The sequence below is a fragment of the Hipposideros armiger genome, unplaced genomic scaffold, assembly GCF_001890085.2.
Source record: "Hipposideros armiger isolate ML-2016 unplaced genomic scaffold, ASM189008v1 scaffold_319, whole genome shotgun sequence".
NCBI lineage: Eukaryota > Metazoa > Chordata > Mammalia > Chiroptera > Hipposideridae > Hipposideros > Hipposideros armiger.
In genome coordinates, this window is record NW_017731669.1 from 740,251 (window position 1) to 755,542 (window position 15,292).

At 54.9% G+C, this 15,292-nt stretch overlaps 1 protein-coding gene across 1 annotated transcript; it reads right to left on the reverse strand.

Moving 5' to 3' along the window:
• Window positions 1-783: 783 nt before the first annotated feature.
• SYT15B (synaptotagmin 15B) lies at window positions 784-10,461 on the reverse strand. Its single transcript, XM_019660464.1, has 8 exons — window positions 10,017-10,461; window positions 8,819-9,008; window positions 8,149-8,291; window positions 6,898-7,193; window positions 5,210-5,380; window positions 4,478-4,598; window positions 3,304-3,483; window positions 784-2,444 (listed from the first exon to the last, which is right to left on the reverse strand). Exons 1-8 carry the CDS (start codon window positions 10,021-10,023, stop codon window positions 2,302-2,304), a joined length of 1,251 nt encoding a protein of 416 aa, XP_019516009.1. The 5' UTR covers window positions 10,024-10,461; the 3' UTR covers window positions 784-2,301.
• Window positions 10,462-15,292: the final 4,831 nt, after the last annotated feature.

Consider the following 15,292-nt stretch of genomic DNA (forward strand, 5'->3'; position numbering starts at 1 on the left):
GAGTCCTCACTAATTTCTACTTCCAGCTATCGTAGAACTCCTCTTCCTGGGAAAGTAACTCTGGGCTGGTGAGCGCGGTGTGGGGCCGGAGGGTCTCTCCCCAAACCAGAGAAGCCTCCCCTCCACTGAGGTGTCCCTTACGGGGTTCGCCCTCTCTTGTCTCCACCCTTCCTACCAGATTTGACGTGACATCCTCTTTAAGTCCTTCGTTTAGAGGTTCTGTTCATCTAGTGTTCAGGGGACTTCCAAGGTTGAATATTTTAGAAATTATTTGTAATTTTGGTGTGATCCTGGGAGGCAGTTGGCACAGCGTCTGTCTATTCTGCCATCTTACCGGAAGTCCCACAGGAAGCACTTTTGTACGTTTTGGCCTGACCTTGTTTGTAGACAGGGGCCACCCTAACACAGCACCCCCACCTTCCTCCCCATTAGAGCAGACAGGCTGCCAGTCTCTTGCCATTGAGCTTTTTCAGCTGTGAGTTGGACACACCAGTCCACTCTGTCCTGTAAAAGGGATGCTTTCCAGCTTTTCCAAGTGGCCCTGGAAAGGCATGCGTCTCACCTTGAAATGTGGCGGTGGTTGGCATTTACTGTATCAGGACCCTAGGTAACCTGCTATAAAAACATATAGAGGGGCGGTCGGTTAGCTCAGTTGGTTAGAGCATAGTGCTCATAACACCAAGGTTGCTGGTTTGATCCCCACATGGGCCACTGAGCTGCGTCCTCTACAACTAGATTGAAACAACTATTTGACTTGGAGCTGATGGGTCCTGGAAAAACACACTGTCCCCCAATAAAATAAAAAAATGTATATAGAGAGAACTCCTGTTATGTGTGAGCTATAACACTAATTAAAAATGGCTGGAGTGTGGACTACATTGAAAATGTGCCCGTGAAATAAGTTGAGAGAAAGCAATGACAAGATATTCTGTCTGTATGGAACACTGCTGGAGAAAGCTTGTATTTGTGCCTGGACTAAGACTGGAAGTCAAGTGAAAGAGGCAGAAGCTGAGTATAAGGTTCACTACTTTCTTTTGCTGAAGTTGCTTCACTGCATAAAAAAAGAGATGACGCTGGTTTAAAGGTTTGTTTTAGTTATAAAATAACAATGTGTTGATGCTGCAAGTTCAATAGCATTAGGGTGAAAATACAAACTGGGTGTTAAGTAACAGCAACAAATGTGATGCCTGCTTATTACCTTGAGTACAACTTCACAGGGGTTGATAACCATGGTTTGTGGGAACTTCCATCTTAATGAATTTTACACCAACGCCTACCACAGCACAATAATCATAATGGAACTGCTAGGTTTACAGGCAAAGCTCTCAGCTGCATGGGCTACATTTTGGCTCTGTATTTTCATCATTTTCTGCCTAAAGTGAGTGCCCTAGGAGCAGAAAGTCACGAACCAGGGAGACCACAGGAACCAGCAGCAGAGTACCTGTGAGACCAGAGGTGTGAGGCGTTGGACTCTGGGAGGGCAGGCTGTGGGCGAGACTTGGCATGGTGTGGGGGCAGGATATGACATAGCCCAGGGAGAGACCTAATGCACAGATGTGCCCTCCTAAGCTGGCACAGAGAGCTGATGCCCAGAACCTGTCTGCCACTCCGTGCCTGGGGAGGCTGCTCACAGTATTCTCCCACAGGCCCTGAAGCCAGTGAGTCCCCATCCCTGGGAGCTTTCTGTCCTGGGCTGTGGGAACGCCATGTGGCGCAGACACCCTGGGGCTGCCCCACACCTACACATGGAACCCCATTCTCGGACTGTGCTGTTTATTGTGGACCAACAGAAATAAGTGCTTGGGGGTTCCCTCCTCCCCTTATGTCCCCCAGGGCAGTTTGTTTTCTCTGCTAGGGAGAAGGCAGAGAAACCAAAGACAAAAACCTGCAGCTTTAGCATCAACACATCATCAGTTTTCTAAGCTGGTGAAACCTGAGTTTCCCCTGCACTTCTATTCTGCACACACAGCCATACTATCGCTAAACAGACTACTTCTGATTGCCACGTAAATTGCGACTGTGCTGACCAGGAGCCAGGATTCCAAGCCTAGGCAGCCCCATGGGTGAAGAAAGAGTGAGTTGGGAGGGTCTCTCAGCCTGGTGAGTGGCCGCACCGCTGACCCAGGCCAGGGCTCTCTTGTCCGCTCTGCTCTCCTATACATCTGCACTCATGTCCCCCTGGCATGGGCTGGCTGGCCTAGCAGCCCAATGAGATTCTGGTCGAAGCATTCAGACCTATGGCTGTCACACATGGTGGTGAGAGAGTGGGCTCCTGAGGCCGACCGAGGTCCCTGCCCCGAGTCAGGACTCGGTGGTGTGGCAAAGGGCATGCCAGCGCTTCACCAGCTCCTTGGGCTTGCCGAGCATCTCGTTCCAGTGCTCTAGTTCTTTGCCGCGGGCGTACATGTAGGGGCCCACCACCACCCGGCCCAGCTGGTGGCTCTCTGCAGGGGACAGAAAGCACTGTTATTCTCTGCAAAGATTCACAGAAGCCACGTCACCTCAGGAATGCCTCCTAAATCTCTCTCTCTCTCTCTCTCTCTCTCTCTCTCTCTCTCTCTCTCTCTCTCTCTCTCTCTCTTATTCACTCCTGCCCTCCAAGGAAGTAGCCAGCCCCCTCCCTCTTTAAACACAGAGCTAACAGCCCCCAAACAGGTCCTGGCTTTGTTCTGGAGCTGGAGATGGCAGGGAAGGAAGCCCAGGTGGACATCCTGTCTTTTGGGGGTACCCACTCTGCCCCCACCCTCCTGGTGGGCCATCTTAAGCCTGCCTCATGTCAGAAAGCTGAGGGAGGAAGGGGCCTCTCTAGAAAAAGGCCTTCTTCCATCAGCCCACTTATACATTCAAGGGGAACATTCAACACAATTTTTACCCACCACCTGTCACAATGGAGAACAGTCTTAAGCTCTGGCCCATGAGACAGCCGGCTCTGCTTCTCCAGACAGTGACAGTGGACACTGGGTTATGGGGCAGTGTGGGAGAGCTGGCTGGGATAACTCCACCCTGTCATTCACCCTGCACCTTACCCAGGACCTAAAGGCTTATCTGGAGTGGGTGGCAGAGGCTATCCTCTTTCTAGGGTGCCACAGAAAGTCAAACTGGAATAAAGCTGATGTGAATTCCAGCTCTCTCACTAACAAGCTCTGTGTCCTTGGGCAAGTGTCTCAGCCTCTCTGAGTGCTAGTTTCTTGAGGCAGAGAACAGAAACTATCCAGCTCCCTTTGTGTCCATACTGCCTGAGTGCTCAGCAGCCCCTCCTTTGCCTGTTGCCCTCCCAGCCTGCTGGTGGGGGAGCAGCCTTACTGTCCCCTTCGATGCTCTGCAGCACTGTCAGGCAGAGGCTGGCAGTGTCCAGCTCGGTGGGCTCGGCCTTGAAGCTGAAGGTCTCGCTGTACACAGGGTTGGCAGAGCCCAGCACAGCCGAAGTCCTCTTGCACTTGACAAACTTGTTGTGGTTCATCAGGGACACTTTGACAAACACACCTGAGGGGCAAGCGTAGAATGTGGGCCGGGCGAGGCAGGCAGTGGGAGGTGTGGCTGGGGGTCACATGCCCACCTGGGCGTCAGGACCCCATTACTCACAGCGCTGCAGCCAGAGGGCATTGTATGAGTAAACCGGGTTGATTAGCGGACCACCTTAGGGCCGAGCAAACACTCAAGGGGCCTTCCTCTTCCTCTCCGCTTCCTGAACTACCCACAGCTCGGCTAGCCCTTGTTTACCAGAGCCTGGCACCACACACCTATTATCCCTTCCCATGGGGACAGGGTTGGGGTGGCGTCCTGCCTGCTGGGTGCTCTGGCCCCCTGACCCTTTTATACACTTTCTCCTTCAGAAGGCCAAGTTTTGGGGGGTGGAGTTTAGATGGGTTTTGGATCTGCAGTGGAAGGTTGAATGCCAGCTTGCTTATGGTGGCTCAGATGCAGAGACACACAGGTGGCCGACAACCACCACCTTGCTGGGGGCCCACATAGGGGCGGGACACATGGGGTGAGCTAGTGCCGGGCCTCTGCTCCTCCAGCGGCTGGGTCCTAGGAGGCTGGAGGAAGCAGAGCACGACGTGGCCTGCCGCCTGGGGGTGCCTCTTCTTCCAGCAGAGTGTCATGGCCGTGTGCAGGGGAGCCCTCCCTGGGGGCCGGGAGGCTCAGGCCTCTCCTGGAGGAACTGGACCCCTCCACAGAAGGGCAGGGCTGGAGGTGGGCAGCACAGTTCAAGGAGCCCAGATGCTGCCTTGGGAGGGGCTGACTTGGTCTCAGGGGCCTTGGAAGTCTTGCTGGAGGTCAGGGGAATGCAGCCTTGGATTCCACATAAGGAAGTGGTTTCCCATACCACTGTGTCTATAGAGGAAGGGCATGGCTCAGATTACAGCGCTGTCATGGGCAGTGTGCAGGCAGAAACTGGACGGCCAAGTGTGGGGCCAGACTCCAGCTCTAGGCCCCAAGCTCACAGGGCTGGCCCTGGCCCAGGAAGAAAGCTTACTGACAAAACTCCTGTCCTCCTGCAGCCGGAGGCCCTTGGCTCGCAGCACGACTACTGTCAGCCGGCTCAGGCAGTCATTGTAGCTGAGGCAGAACTGGAGGTCGCCAAACTCCGAGGGAGGCTGGAGAGGCCGAGAGGAAGGCGCCATGTCACACTAACAGTGTCTTCCTCCTTCCTCCCGGCAGTCAGGCACGGGTCACTGCATGACACACCCACATTCCCTCCTTTACACCCACCTGCCGTTTTATAGATGGGAAAACTAAGATCTGGAGAGTTGAAGGGAACTGCTGAAGATCACACAGTGGTGAGGACCAGAGTTGGGGATTCAAACCCAGATCTGGGGAATTCCAAAGCCTATTCTGAGCCACAGGTTTTTCCATGGGGGTTGGGGGAAGGCAGGTAAATATTCCCTTGAGGTTCATCTGGGGTGTTGCCTTTCACAGCTGTCTGATCTGGACGGGGATCCAAACACGGATTTTTCAAGTTGCTCCAGGCAATCTGACCTCCAGGGCAAAAGAACCTCAGGTGGCCCCTCCTTGCCTACACGTGATTCCATGTCCCCTCCCTTCACCCCACGCAGCTCCACCCAGGCCCACCATCCTGAGTCACACATAGGGGTGGTGGGCAGTATGCTGAGGGCTGATGCTGGCCAGCATGTGCTGGGCTACACCTGCTGACTGCTCACGGTAGTCTGACTCTCAGTGGCATTTGTCTGGTGACCTTGACCTTTACCTCCAGGCTCTCAGGCTCCAGGTCTCTCCAGATAATGCGCCGGCAGTCACCTGCCATGGCCTCGTTCTTCAAGGGGAAGAACACCTGGCCCAGGAGCTGATGCTTCCTTTGCCTGTCCACGTGGTACACCGAGAACCTCAGCACCATCTGACTGATGCTTTTGCTGGACACCTGTGGGAGATGAGGGTTGGACTGGGGTCAGGTGTGGGGACAAGAGATAGGATAGTGTGGGACATTGTTCTGGACATAGGAGCTTTTGGTGAGGGGTGTCTCAGCCAGGGACCTGCACACCCCGAATCCAGGCATCATTGAGGACCCTTCGCAGCAGCGGGGCCAGTACCCCCGGGAGGTGGGACTGTGTCCCAAAGCCTTGACATGCAGACTGCGGTCTGAGGATCAGCAGAATCCTTGTTAGAAATTCAAGACCTTGGGCCCCACTCCAGACCCATGAAGTTGAATCTACTGCTTCTCAGGACTGTCCACTGATATGCCTGCACATGGAGGTGTGAGAGATCCCGTGCTGGAGCCCAGGGAATTGGCTCGTCTCTGCTATCTGAGTTGTGCACCCCAACTCCCCTCTCCTCGAGGCTCAGTCTCCTCAGCTGTGAAATGGGGCAATTGTTCTTACTTTCTGGGTTGTAAAATCACAATCACAGTGTGTGACCTATGGCAGATGGTCAATTAATATTTATTTCTTCTTTTCCTCTTCTCCTTTCCCTTCCCTCTTAAAGCACAGAGAGGCCAGGATCAAGTTAAGGCAGGGATAGGACAGTGAAGTAAAGAAAATGAGAGAAGAAAAATAAATATGTGAGCATGACATGTGGCATGCTGGTCAGCCAGCCTGCACAATGTGGGTCTTGATGTCTCAACAAGAGCAGGTTCACCTGTGAATTCTCACAGCCTTGGCCCCAGCAGGATGGCCGGGATCTGGGCCCCATGCCACCTCTCTTCTCAGCTCTCAGCCCCGGAAGAAGGCAAGAATCAGGGCTCTGGCCTCTGCAATCATACGCTTCCTGGATGCCGACTGTCTCACCTTCCTTTGTCAGATCACCCGCTGCCCAGCTCTTAAAAATGTTTGCCCAGGGCCTCTCGGCAGCTCTTGATGGTTGGTTTCTCATAAGGGCCCCCAGTCACCTGCTCAGGTTCCCAGGCCACTGTGAGCTTGGCTCAGTGCCCCGATAGCATCTGTGCCTCCAGACCCTGTGCCAGCTGGCCCACCACCATGCAGCAAAGGTACTACCTGCCCAGGATGGCTATCGGGTCCTGCACCAGCTTCTGACAGGATAGGTGAGTTCCTGACCCCACTCCCAGAGGCCTGGGGGTCTCACCCTGTGGGATAACCTTGTTAAAAACCCCACAGTGCTACAGGGCTTTGGGGTGCTTCCTCTACACCTCATGGGCCGGGACCTGGCATCCAGTAGGTGCTTCAATAATGCGTCTTCTTTTTCTCTGCTACAGGCTGCCTGGATTGGAGGAGCCCACCCTCTGCCCCCTCACCCTTCAAGTCTCTCCCTTGCCCCTGCCATTGGAGTTCAGGGCTCTGATAGACCCTAACCTGGCAGGCGGGGTAAACCAGAGCCTGTGCCATGGGCTTCTGGGGCTGCAGGGTCCTGGCTAGCACAGGAGGCTGGGGCTCTTGGGCAAAATGCCTGCTCCTTCCCAGATGCTGCTTGCTCCAGAGGTCATACCTGGAAGACGAAGTGCTCGTCAAACTGTGGGTTGGTGGTTTTGCGTTTGATCTTCGACTGGAGGAAGCGCCGCTCATCTGGAAGCAGGTGGAGCTTCACCAGGGGGCTGCAGATCTCTGAGGGGGCTTGTAGCCGCTGTGCCTTGATCAGGCCCACCAGAAACCGCTCGGCCTCCTGCTGGTATTCCACGGAGAACCACAGCCGCCCCAAGCAGCCCTCAGGGAAGTTGGTCTCACTGTTGTCCTCTGGGAGCTTGTACAGCTCTGGGTTGATGGTTCCCACCATGCGCACATCTCCTACAGCACAGGAGCTGGGAGGTCTGGAAGGCCCAGGAAGGCAGAGGCCTGGGGACAGCAAGCTCTGGGCTTCACCACCCCCTTCTGGCCCATCCCTTCTTAGCTGAGCTTCGATTAGGCCTCTCCTGACCACATTCACCCCACTCTCGTCTCCAGACTAAACACAACCCCTCTCTAGTGCAGTTCCTCTAAGAGGCCTTCTCAGCACTAAGGCATTGTACACCCAGGCTTGCTCCTCCCTGGGGCCCCTAGCAGAGGCCACAGTGTTCACTCAGCTCCTGTACCCTGGAACCAACCCCCATCCCCAGAGGTCAGGGACTACTTGGGGGGAGGGAGGGTGTCACAGCACCCAGCACCTAGCCTGGCCCCTTTCTGTGGCGTTCAGAGGATGTCTCAGTGATAAAATGTTGCCTCTTTTCTTCCTCTTCAAATTAGAAGGGCAGAGCTGATGACTGGGTGGTTCCCGGGAAGGTCTCTTTGGAGGCCTTCAGAATAAATAGGTGGACAGAAAGCTGTGTGCCCACCTCCTGCCATTCTGCCCTGTGGATCAGCCCTTCATCATCCTGGAACAGGACCCAGCACAGGTTCTACACCTGGAAACACCAGGGCTCCATTCTTCAGATCTGTTGCTTACTTCCTCTGTGACCTTGGGCAAGGCATGGTTAACCTTCTGAGCCTCAGTTTATGAATGTATCAAATGGGGTGATAGTCCCTCTCTCCACAGATGCGTGGTGAAGTCTAACTCCAAAATGGCACATGAGGCCATATCTGGCCTGGGCTGGGGCGCAGCAGGCACTTGGTAAGCCAAAGTACCTGGAAAGAGGGGCACTGGCCGGTTCTGGCATCGCTGGGCCCATCCAGGTTGTGTTCTGCAGCCAGGACTGCGAAAGCAGATGGGTCTGCCCTGGCCTAAACAGACCCTGACCGCTGGGCAGGCCCTCACGGGCACACTCACCAAGGTTGCTGCCAGCGGTGTGGGGCAGGCGCTCCGGGGCTAGGCAGGGGCGCTGTGGCACCTGGGCCCACTCTCTGCGGTGCAGGGGCACCCAGTCTCGGCTTTGGAAGGAAGGGGGCACCACAAATGGCACACCTGGTGGCCTGTCCAGAGGCAGGGAGACAACACAGAGGTGGCAAGTGAATCATGCAGCCTCAGACCACTCAGCCCAGATTGGTTGAGTGCCAGGCGCTGGAGGAAGAAAAACCCGTGGGAGCCAGGAGGAGGCAAGAGTACCATTTTCTGGCCCCACACTAACCCCCTGCACCTCTTTCCCTCCCCCCCCCCAACTCACACAACCAGAGCCAACACCTGCCTGCCCACTGCAGTGGCGAGTTGAAGGAACACAGCCTCTGGAGCCAGCCTGCCTGGGTTTGAGTGCCTGTTCTCCCACTTACTACTTATGTCCATGAGCCTCAGTTTCCTCAGCTGGACAATGGGCTTCATAATGCCTGTCTCATGGCTGTGACAAGGATTCTGGGGTTTCCTTGTCATAGCTCCCAGCATGGCAACAGCACAGAGGTTGTACTCTGTAAACACACCTTTCCTGCCCACCCCACTTCAAGGGAAACGCCACAGGGAGGGCCCTAAGCAGGGCCTGGGGCTCGCTGGGCCCCACATCCTTCTTCACCTGCTTGTCTGGGTCCTGGCAGGCAGTTGGCAGAGCTTGTCCCTCTGTGGGCTGGAGGCAGTGGTGGTCCCGGGCAGCTCCTCATAGGTGAACTTGGCACAAAGCCTCTTCCAGAGGCAGCAGCTGACCCCGATCAACAGCAGCAGCAGCAGCCCCCCAGCGATACCCCCAATCACCAGGGCCACCTGCTCTGGGGGTGGAGACCACCAGGACTGTGATGCCAGGGAAAGCCAACCCTCTTCACACCACTGGCCTGCTGTGGGCAGAATTTTGGCAGCAACCCCACCCACTGATTTGGACCCTAGGAGTGAGACAGAAGCAGGCTTCCTGGGTCTGTTGAGGGGGGCTGCTAGCTAGGCTCTGCTGGGTCTCAGTGGAAAAGCCATTTCCCTTGGGGTCCTAGTGCCCTGGGCGGCACCTTCTGGTTTCCTTTGGAAAGTACTTGGCCCTGGACCTGAGGTTCTGGCTGAAAAGAGCCACTTCCTTGTGCCTATGAGTAGAAATAAAGCCTTCTCTTACCAGAACCTCCATTTTCCCTGGGCTTCTGTTCAGGCTTGAGGGTGAGCTGGGTATGAGCACCATGCACTTAAGGAAAACCCAGGAAGGGGTGATGCCCTGGGTGTCATTCAGAACCCTATCCTTTGGGATTCTGGAACCTGCTGAGGCTGGACTCATGTTTGAATTCGGTAACTTTCTGTAAAACCAGCTCCTTCCCTCAACCCTCTATCATGGTGAGCCCACTTATAGGAGTTGGGAGTCGGTGGGCGCTGGAGAGGTGTGGAGGAGGATGGGGGCAACAGGTGTGAGAAACGAGAGCGACGGACCCTTTGCTGCTGGCACTTAAACTCCACATTTGCAGCGATCTGGGAGGCGTCACCGGACGCCCTCTGAGGGCAGTCGGATGCTGGGCCCCAGGCGCCCACTCGCTGCCCCAGCTGGGCAAAGAAGGGGACTCCTTTGGGTAACGTGCGGGCGCGGGAATTGCGGGCTCCGGGCTCTGGGCTCTGGGCTCAGGACCGGGTCGGGTGGTCAGAAGGCGAGACCCTCACACCTCCTGACCAGCAACTGTTTGCGAGAAGACGGCTTCATTGTTTAGTACACCCCGCTAGGAACCTGGGGTAGGGCAGGGGCTACGCCCCAGCGCGAGCCGGCGGGGAGGAGAAAGTGGCCAAGAGGGCAGGGAGGCGAGGGTACTCACCGACCATGGGGCTGCTTCGGCCGGCCGTCGGGGCGCGGCTTGGGGCTCTGTCTTGCGGGCCTCCTTGCCTACCGCGGCTGCCGCGGGGCAGGGTGTTAAAGCCGGGCGAGGGGCCGTAGGCCGGCGCGGGCGCGAGAGCTGTCCCTCGTCGCGTTCTGGCCCTGAAGCGGTGGACCGTGGGGACAGGGACCCAGCGGCTGGAGGCTTCAGCTCCGCCCCTGACTGGCCCTGGCTTTGGCTGTGGCAGAGGAAGGGCGCGGAGCCAACCGAGAGCTCCCGGAAACTGCAGGGTTCTGAGTGGGGCGGACGCTGGGAGCTCCCTACGGCTGTCGGCGGGGTGCGGTGCGAGGGCCACCCCCTCCGGGAGAACAGAGCCGAAGCCTCCTCCAGCGTCTGATAGAGGGCTACCTGGCCCGTTACACCTGGTGGCTTGGGCACGTGCCCGTCTGGAGTTCCGTCTCACTTGCTGCAGCTCCTCGGCTGCGTGGTTCCGGACCCGCTGCGACCCCTGCTTCAGGGGGCCTTCGGGGACCCAGGGCGTAGTTCGGGAGCCCTATCCCGGGCTCCATGCTGCCCGCCTGCCCGCCAGGGCTAATGGTGCGGCGCCAAAATGTCCTGGTTCGCGGTCTCAGTAGACAGAATAACAAGGCCTGGAGAACGTAGATCCTGCAGCCCTACCACCTGGGTTTCAACTCTGGCTCCCCACACGCCACCGGCTGTGCCATTTGGGACAATGTACTTCAGCACTCTGGGCTCACTTTCCTCAACTGCGCTAATCATAGTACTCCCTCTAGGGTTAATAAATGTAAGAGACACTAAGAACGGTGACTGGCCCAACCAGCCCTATTATGGTGAGTATCTGACCGAGGGTGGCGTCGCCTGGGGCCCCTCCGCACCCACAGCCCTTATTATTATAGTGATTATTACTAGACCACAGGGGTCGCGCCGGTCCAGGCTGGCGGACACAACCTTGACAGAGAGGCTCGGGCAAGGGGCCTCCCGGTCCTGTGCCTGCTCCCGTTCTGCGAGCGCCCTATCGGGGGATGTGCACGCTTGCGGCGCCAGCACAGCTTCCCTGCAGAAGACTCTTGTGGGATCGTCTGAGACCTTCAGATGTCTGTAAGTGGGGACGAAAGAAATATGTGGGTGGTAGGGGGGCAGCCTGGGCCCCGCTCCCTGTGGTACCTGTGCCTCTCATCAGATGGAGGAGGTGGGGTGGACACGATGGAGAGCAGCCCAGACCCTCAGTGTGCCTGAGGTTCCGCCCAGCCTAAACGCTGGATGACCTGCGGAGGGGTGGGTTGTGAACTGGGGTCCCTTCACACAGGCGCGGGGGCTGGGAGCTTTGGGCTTCCCTATGTGCAGAGGAAGCATGGCTATTCTCTTTCTTTCCCAGCTCTGGATGGGTGTGAGGTGGTGAGAAGGCCCAACCTGCACCTCTTTACTTCTCACCTCTCCCTCTGCTCCATTCCCGCACCCTGCTAGGGACCCATAGTGGGCAGGGCATTTCCCCCACACGCCTTTCTCCTCCTGCAAACCTGCCCTCAGTCATATTGGCTGGAGGGTCTAGAGAACCTGGGGCCGTGACCACTGTTTCCTCTGGGCTGGCAATGGTGGTGGTATATCAGGAAATGGGGCCTGGGTCCCCGAAAAACCTCCCAATTTTCCCCCTCAGGTATGAGCAGGATGTCTGTATTAGTTTCTTGTTGCTGCTGTAACAAATCACCACAAATTTGTGGTTAAAAATGCAAATTTATTATCTTACAGTTTTTGAGGGCTGAAGAGTAAAATGGGTCTTCAGGGCTGCACTCCTTCCGGAGGCTGTGGGAAAATCCACTTCGTTGCCTTTACCACCTTCTAGGAGCTGTTTGCAAGTAGACCCTTCCTTCATTATCAAATGCAGCAGCATTTTCTAATCTCTCTGACTCCCTCTTATAAGGATTTTTGTGATTATATGGGGGCAACTCAGATAATCCAGGATAATCTCCCCATCTCAAGATCCTTAACTTAATCACATCTGCAAAGTCCATTTTACCATGTAAGGTAACATATTTACAGGTTCCAGGAATTAGAACATATATGTCTTTGGAGCCATTATTGTGCTGACCACAGTGTCCATACAGCCCTCCAGGAGGGATGGTTTACATTCTCCCTCCTCCTGCTGCCTGGAGTTCTCAGTGCACCCCAAGACTGGGACCAAGCAGGTAGCAGGGTCCACGTGCCCCCTGCATGGTAGCCCTTCAGCTGTCATGACCACCCAGCTCCCAGCTGTCCTGCTGGCGTGGCTGCTCCTGACAGGCCATGACACTATCCACAACCAGCCACCTCTGCAACTGGGCCTGAGCTGCACTCAGCTGTTCTGGGTGTGGTGTGAGGTAGCGGGTGCTCCTGGAAAATGGAAATTTATGGCCAGTCAGTAAGCACTAGACCCAGAGCTGCCTATCCCCCTCTAGCCTCATGCTGTGCCTTTCCAGGGCCCCCATCATCTTCCCTGGCTCCCTTCCCTTACCACCTATGTCTAAGCTGTAGCCAAGTCCTGCCAACTCTTCTTCCTTTGTCCATTTCCATCACCAGCAAAAACTCCACCCAGGTCTCCATCATCCCCCACCTGGAACACTGTATCAACATCCTTTCTGATCTTCAGATTCAATCCTCTACCCCCTCCCCAGCTTATGTCTTCCTGGCTCCCTTCCCCATTCTCACCCACTTGGATGCCTCCCCCCATCCTTGTGCCTGTAACTATCACCCTAGCTCACTCTCTCCAGGAGATCAGGACCTCTATGAAGGGAGAGACCATGTCTTATTCAGCTCAGCATCCCCAATATTAACTTCTGGGGCCAAGGCTGTGCTGAATGGGATAAAGGGTTTGTGCCCTTAGGATGAGATATCTCCTGGCTTCTATCCATGCATCATGTGCTCCCTGGGCTCAGGCTTTGGGGCCTGACAGGAGCTCTTCAGCCTAGCTCTGGAGACCAGCTGTTGGATCTTGCACAAACTCACGTTGCTAGAAGCACCTTACACATCCAGCCAGCCCACTGAGTTTTGAGTCTTTCTTTCTCCATGGGAAGATGAGAGCAGGTGACTGCTCTCTTGCGGTTCTTTATGTTCTGGAGATGACCATGAACTAGGCCAAGAGCCACAGGCACTGTGGTCAGTCTCCCCTCCTTCCACTGTCCCATGGGGGCTCTGAGACCAAGCTGGCCTGGAGCCAACTCCACATAACAGAGTGACTGCCTGGTCTGCTGCAGCCCTGACCCTGCTTCCTGTTTTCAGATCTTGCTCCTTACTGGGTCTCTGGGAGCTGGGAAGTCTGGAAACAGTAGCGGACATGGTTTCTCTTTTCCGTGGCCTAAAGGAAGCCATATTTCCGTTGGTAAAAGCATTCCCAAGGAGCATTGCGGGAAGTCCAAGTGTTTAAAGGCCTGTAAATGCCTGCAGGTATTAATAATTCAGTGCAATGGATGATTCACAAGAAAGGCCACTTTCAATTAACCTTAAGAATCAGCTCCATCGGAGGAAGTGTCATCTCTCATCATTTAGGAACAGAGGCCAGAGCAGGATAAAGGCCATGTTGAGTAACATGTCAAAGACTGCATTTCTCGCATTTATGTCAGTCCCACCTAGATTACCCAGGGTCCTCTCTGTGAGGTGGGGAAGGGTTTTCCCACCACCAGCATCATCTCTTTTCTTTGGTTTCATCAGAGTGGTCTTGGCATTAATTTTCTATAGTCCCTTCTTTTCAGGAGTTTGGAGGGAGTATCTGTCCTTGTCAGAAGCTCCTTTCTTGTCCCCCACTCTACTATACTGGCTCCAATGTGTCCCATCCTGTGGACAATCACTCAAAGTCCCAGGATGGAGCCCAGAGCCCAGGGCTCATTCCTGCTTCCTGGGAGTGCTCTCTGCTCCCTGCCCAGCTCTCCCTCTTTCCTGCCCCTGCCTGGCAGTCTTCCCCTCTACTGGCAATAGCATCCTGCCTTTTCTTCCTTGGGAATTACTTTATCCTCCCCTTGTTCACATAGCTGAAGCCAGCCCACATCACCAGTTCATCTCTGTTCTGGGGCTTCACACATAGTTCAGGGATGGGCCATAATCAGGATCAAGCCTGGAATTTTTTTTTGGATCTACCTTCAGAGAGATACTCCTTTTTTTGTAAGAGTTTTTGAGCTGAAGGAACCAAGTCTGGGGCAGTTGGGAGTGTCCATGTGCAGGAGTGCATGTGAGACAAAGCCAGCACAGGGGCCCAGAGCAGAGCAGGAGGCCTGGTGAGGCTGTCTGACCCTTAGTCCTGCTGTGCTGGCAGCCATCTATCTCTGGATGATTTGATAAATAACCTTTTTTTCCCCCCTATGCCAGTATGTGTTTATTTCTGCCACTTGCAACTAAGTCTTAGTCAATGCAGGAGAGGAAGGGGGCAAGCTCTGTGAGATGCTTATTCCCATTTTATGCAGGTGAAAGACAAGAGACACTGAGGTGATGAGTTGCACTTGGTTAGGAAGTGGCTGGCCAGGTTTGACATCAGCTGTTCTAGCCTCTGGTCTCTTGACCAACCAGGCTGCCCCTAAGACAAAGCAGAAGTCAGGGACTGAAGCAAGGCCTGTCCTTTCTGAATTGTTACCACTGGCCATGCAGATGTCCCAAGGATTGTTGGCCACTAAGGGTTGGGGTCTTATCAACCAGGACCACTGTGGCAAATAGCAGTAAATTTACTACTCAGTCTCCATCACCCACCTCTGCCCCTCCTCCAGCCTCTCTGTTCCCCAAAGCAAAATCCAGATTTTGTTGGGGGCAGCAATGTGCTCAGGCCCCAGGGATGAATCTGAAGGCTCTGAGCCATGCATAGCACTCTCATCCCCCTTTCCTAGATTCTGACTTGACCAGGCTTCTTTGCAGTTAGGGGTGGCCGTATGATAGTGTTTTAGTCAATGAGACACATGAGGAGGGCATCTTCCAGGGGGCTGCTGGGAAAGATTTTTTTTGATGTATCAAGATGTTGAATTAATGTTTTGGCTGAAACACTAAGAAGTTAACTATCTAATTCCAAAAAGTGTTGATAGACCATGATGCAGATTTTTAAAGGTGGCTGAGATCCAGTTAGACAACTGGCCCATAGTGAGAGAGAAAAGGCTAAGAAAATGGAGGAGAGAGAGGACTTGTGATATTCCTTTGATGAGGTCTGGGGCTGTGATAGGGGATCCCACATCAAGGGGCAGGTGTAGTGACTACACTCTCCCCTCAAGCCCAGAGAGTGTTGGCTTCCTTCAACAGGACCAGTCTGA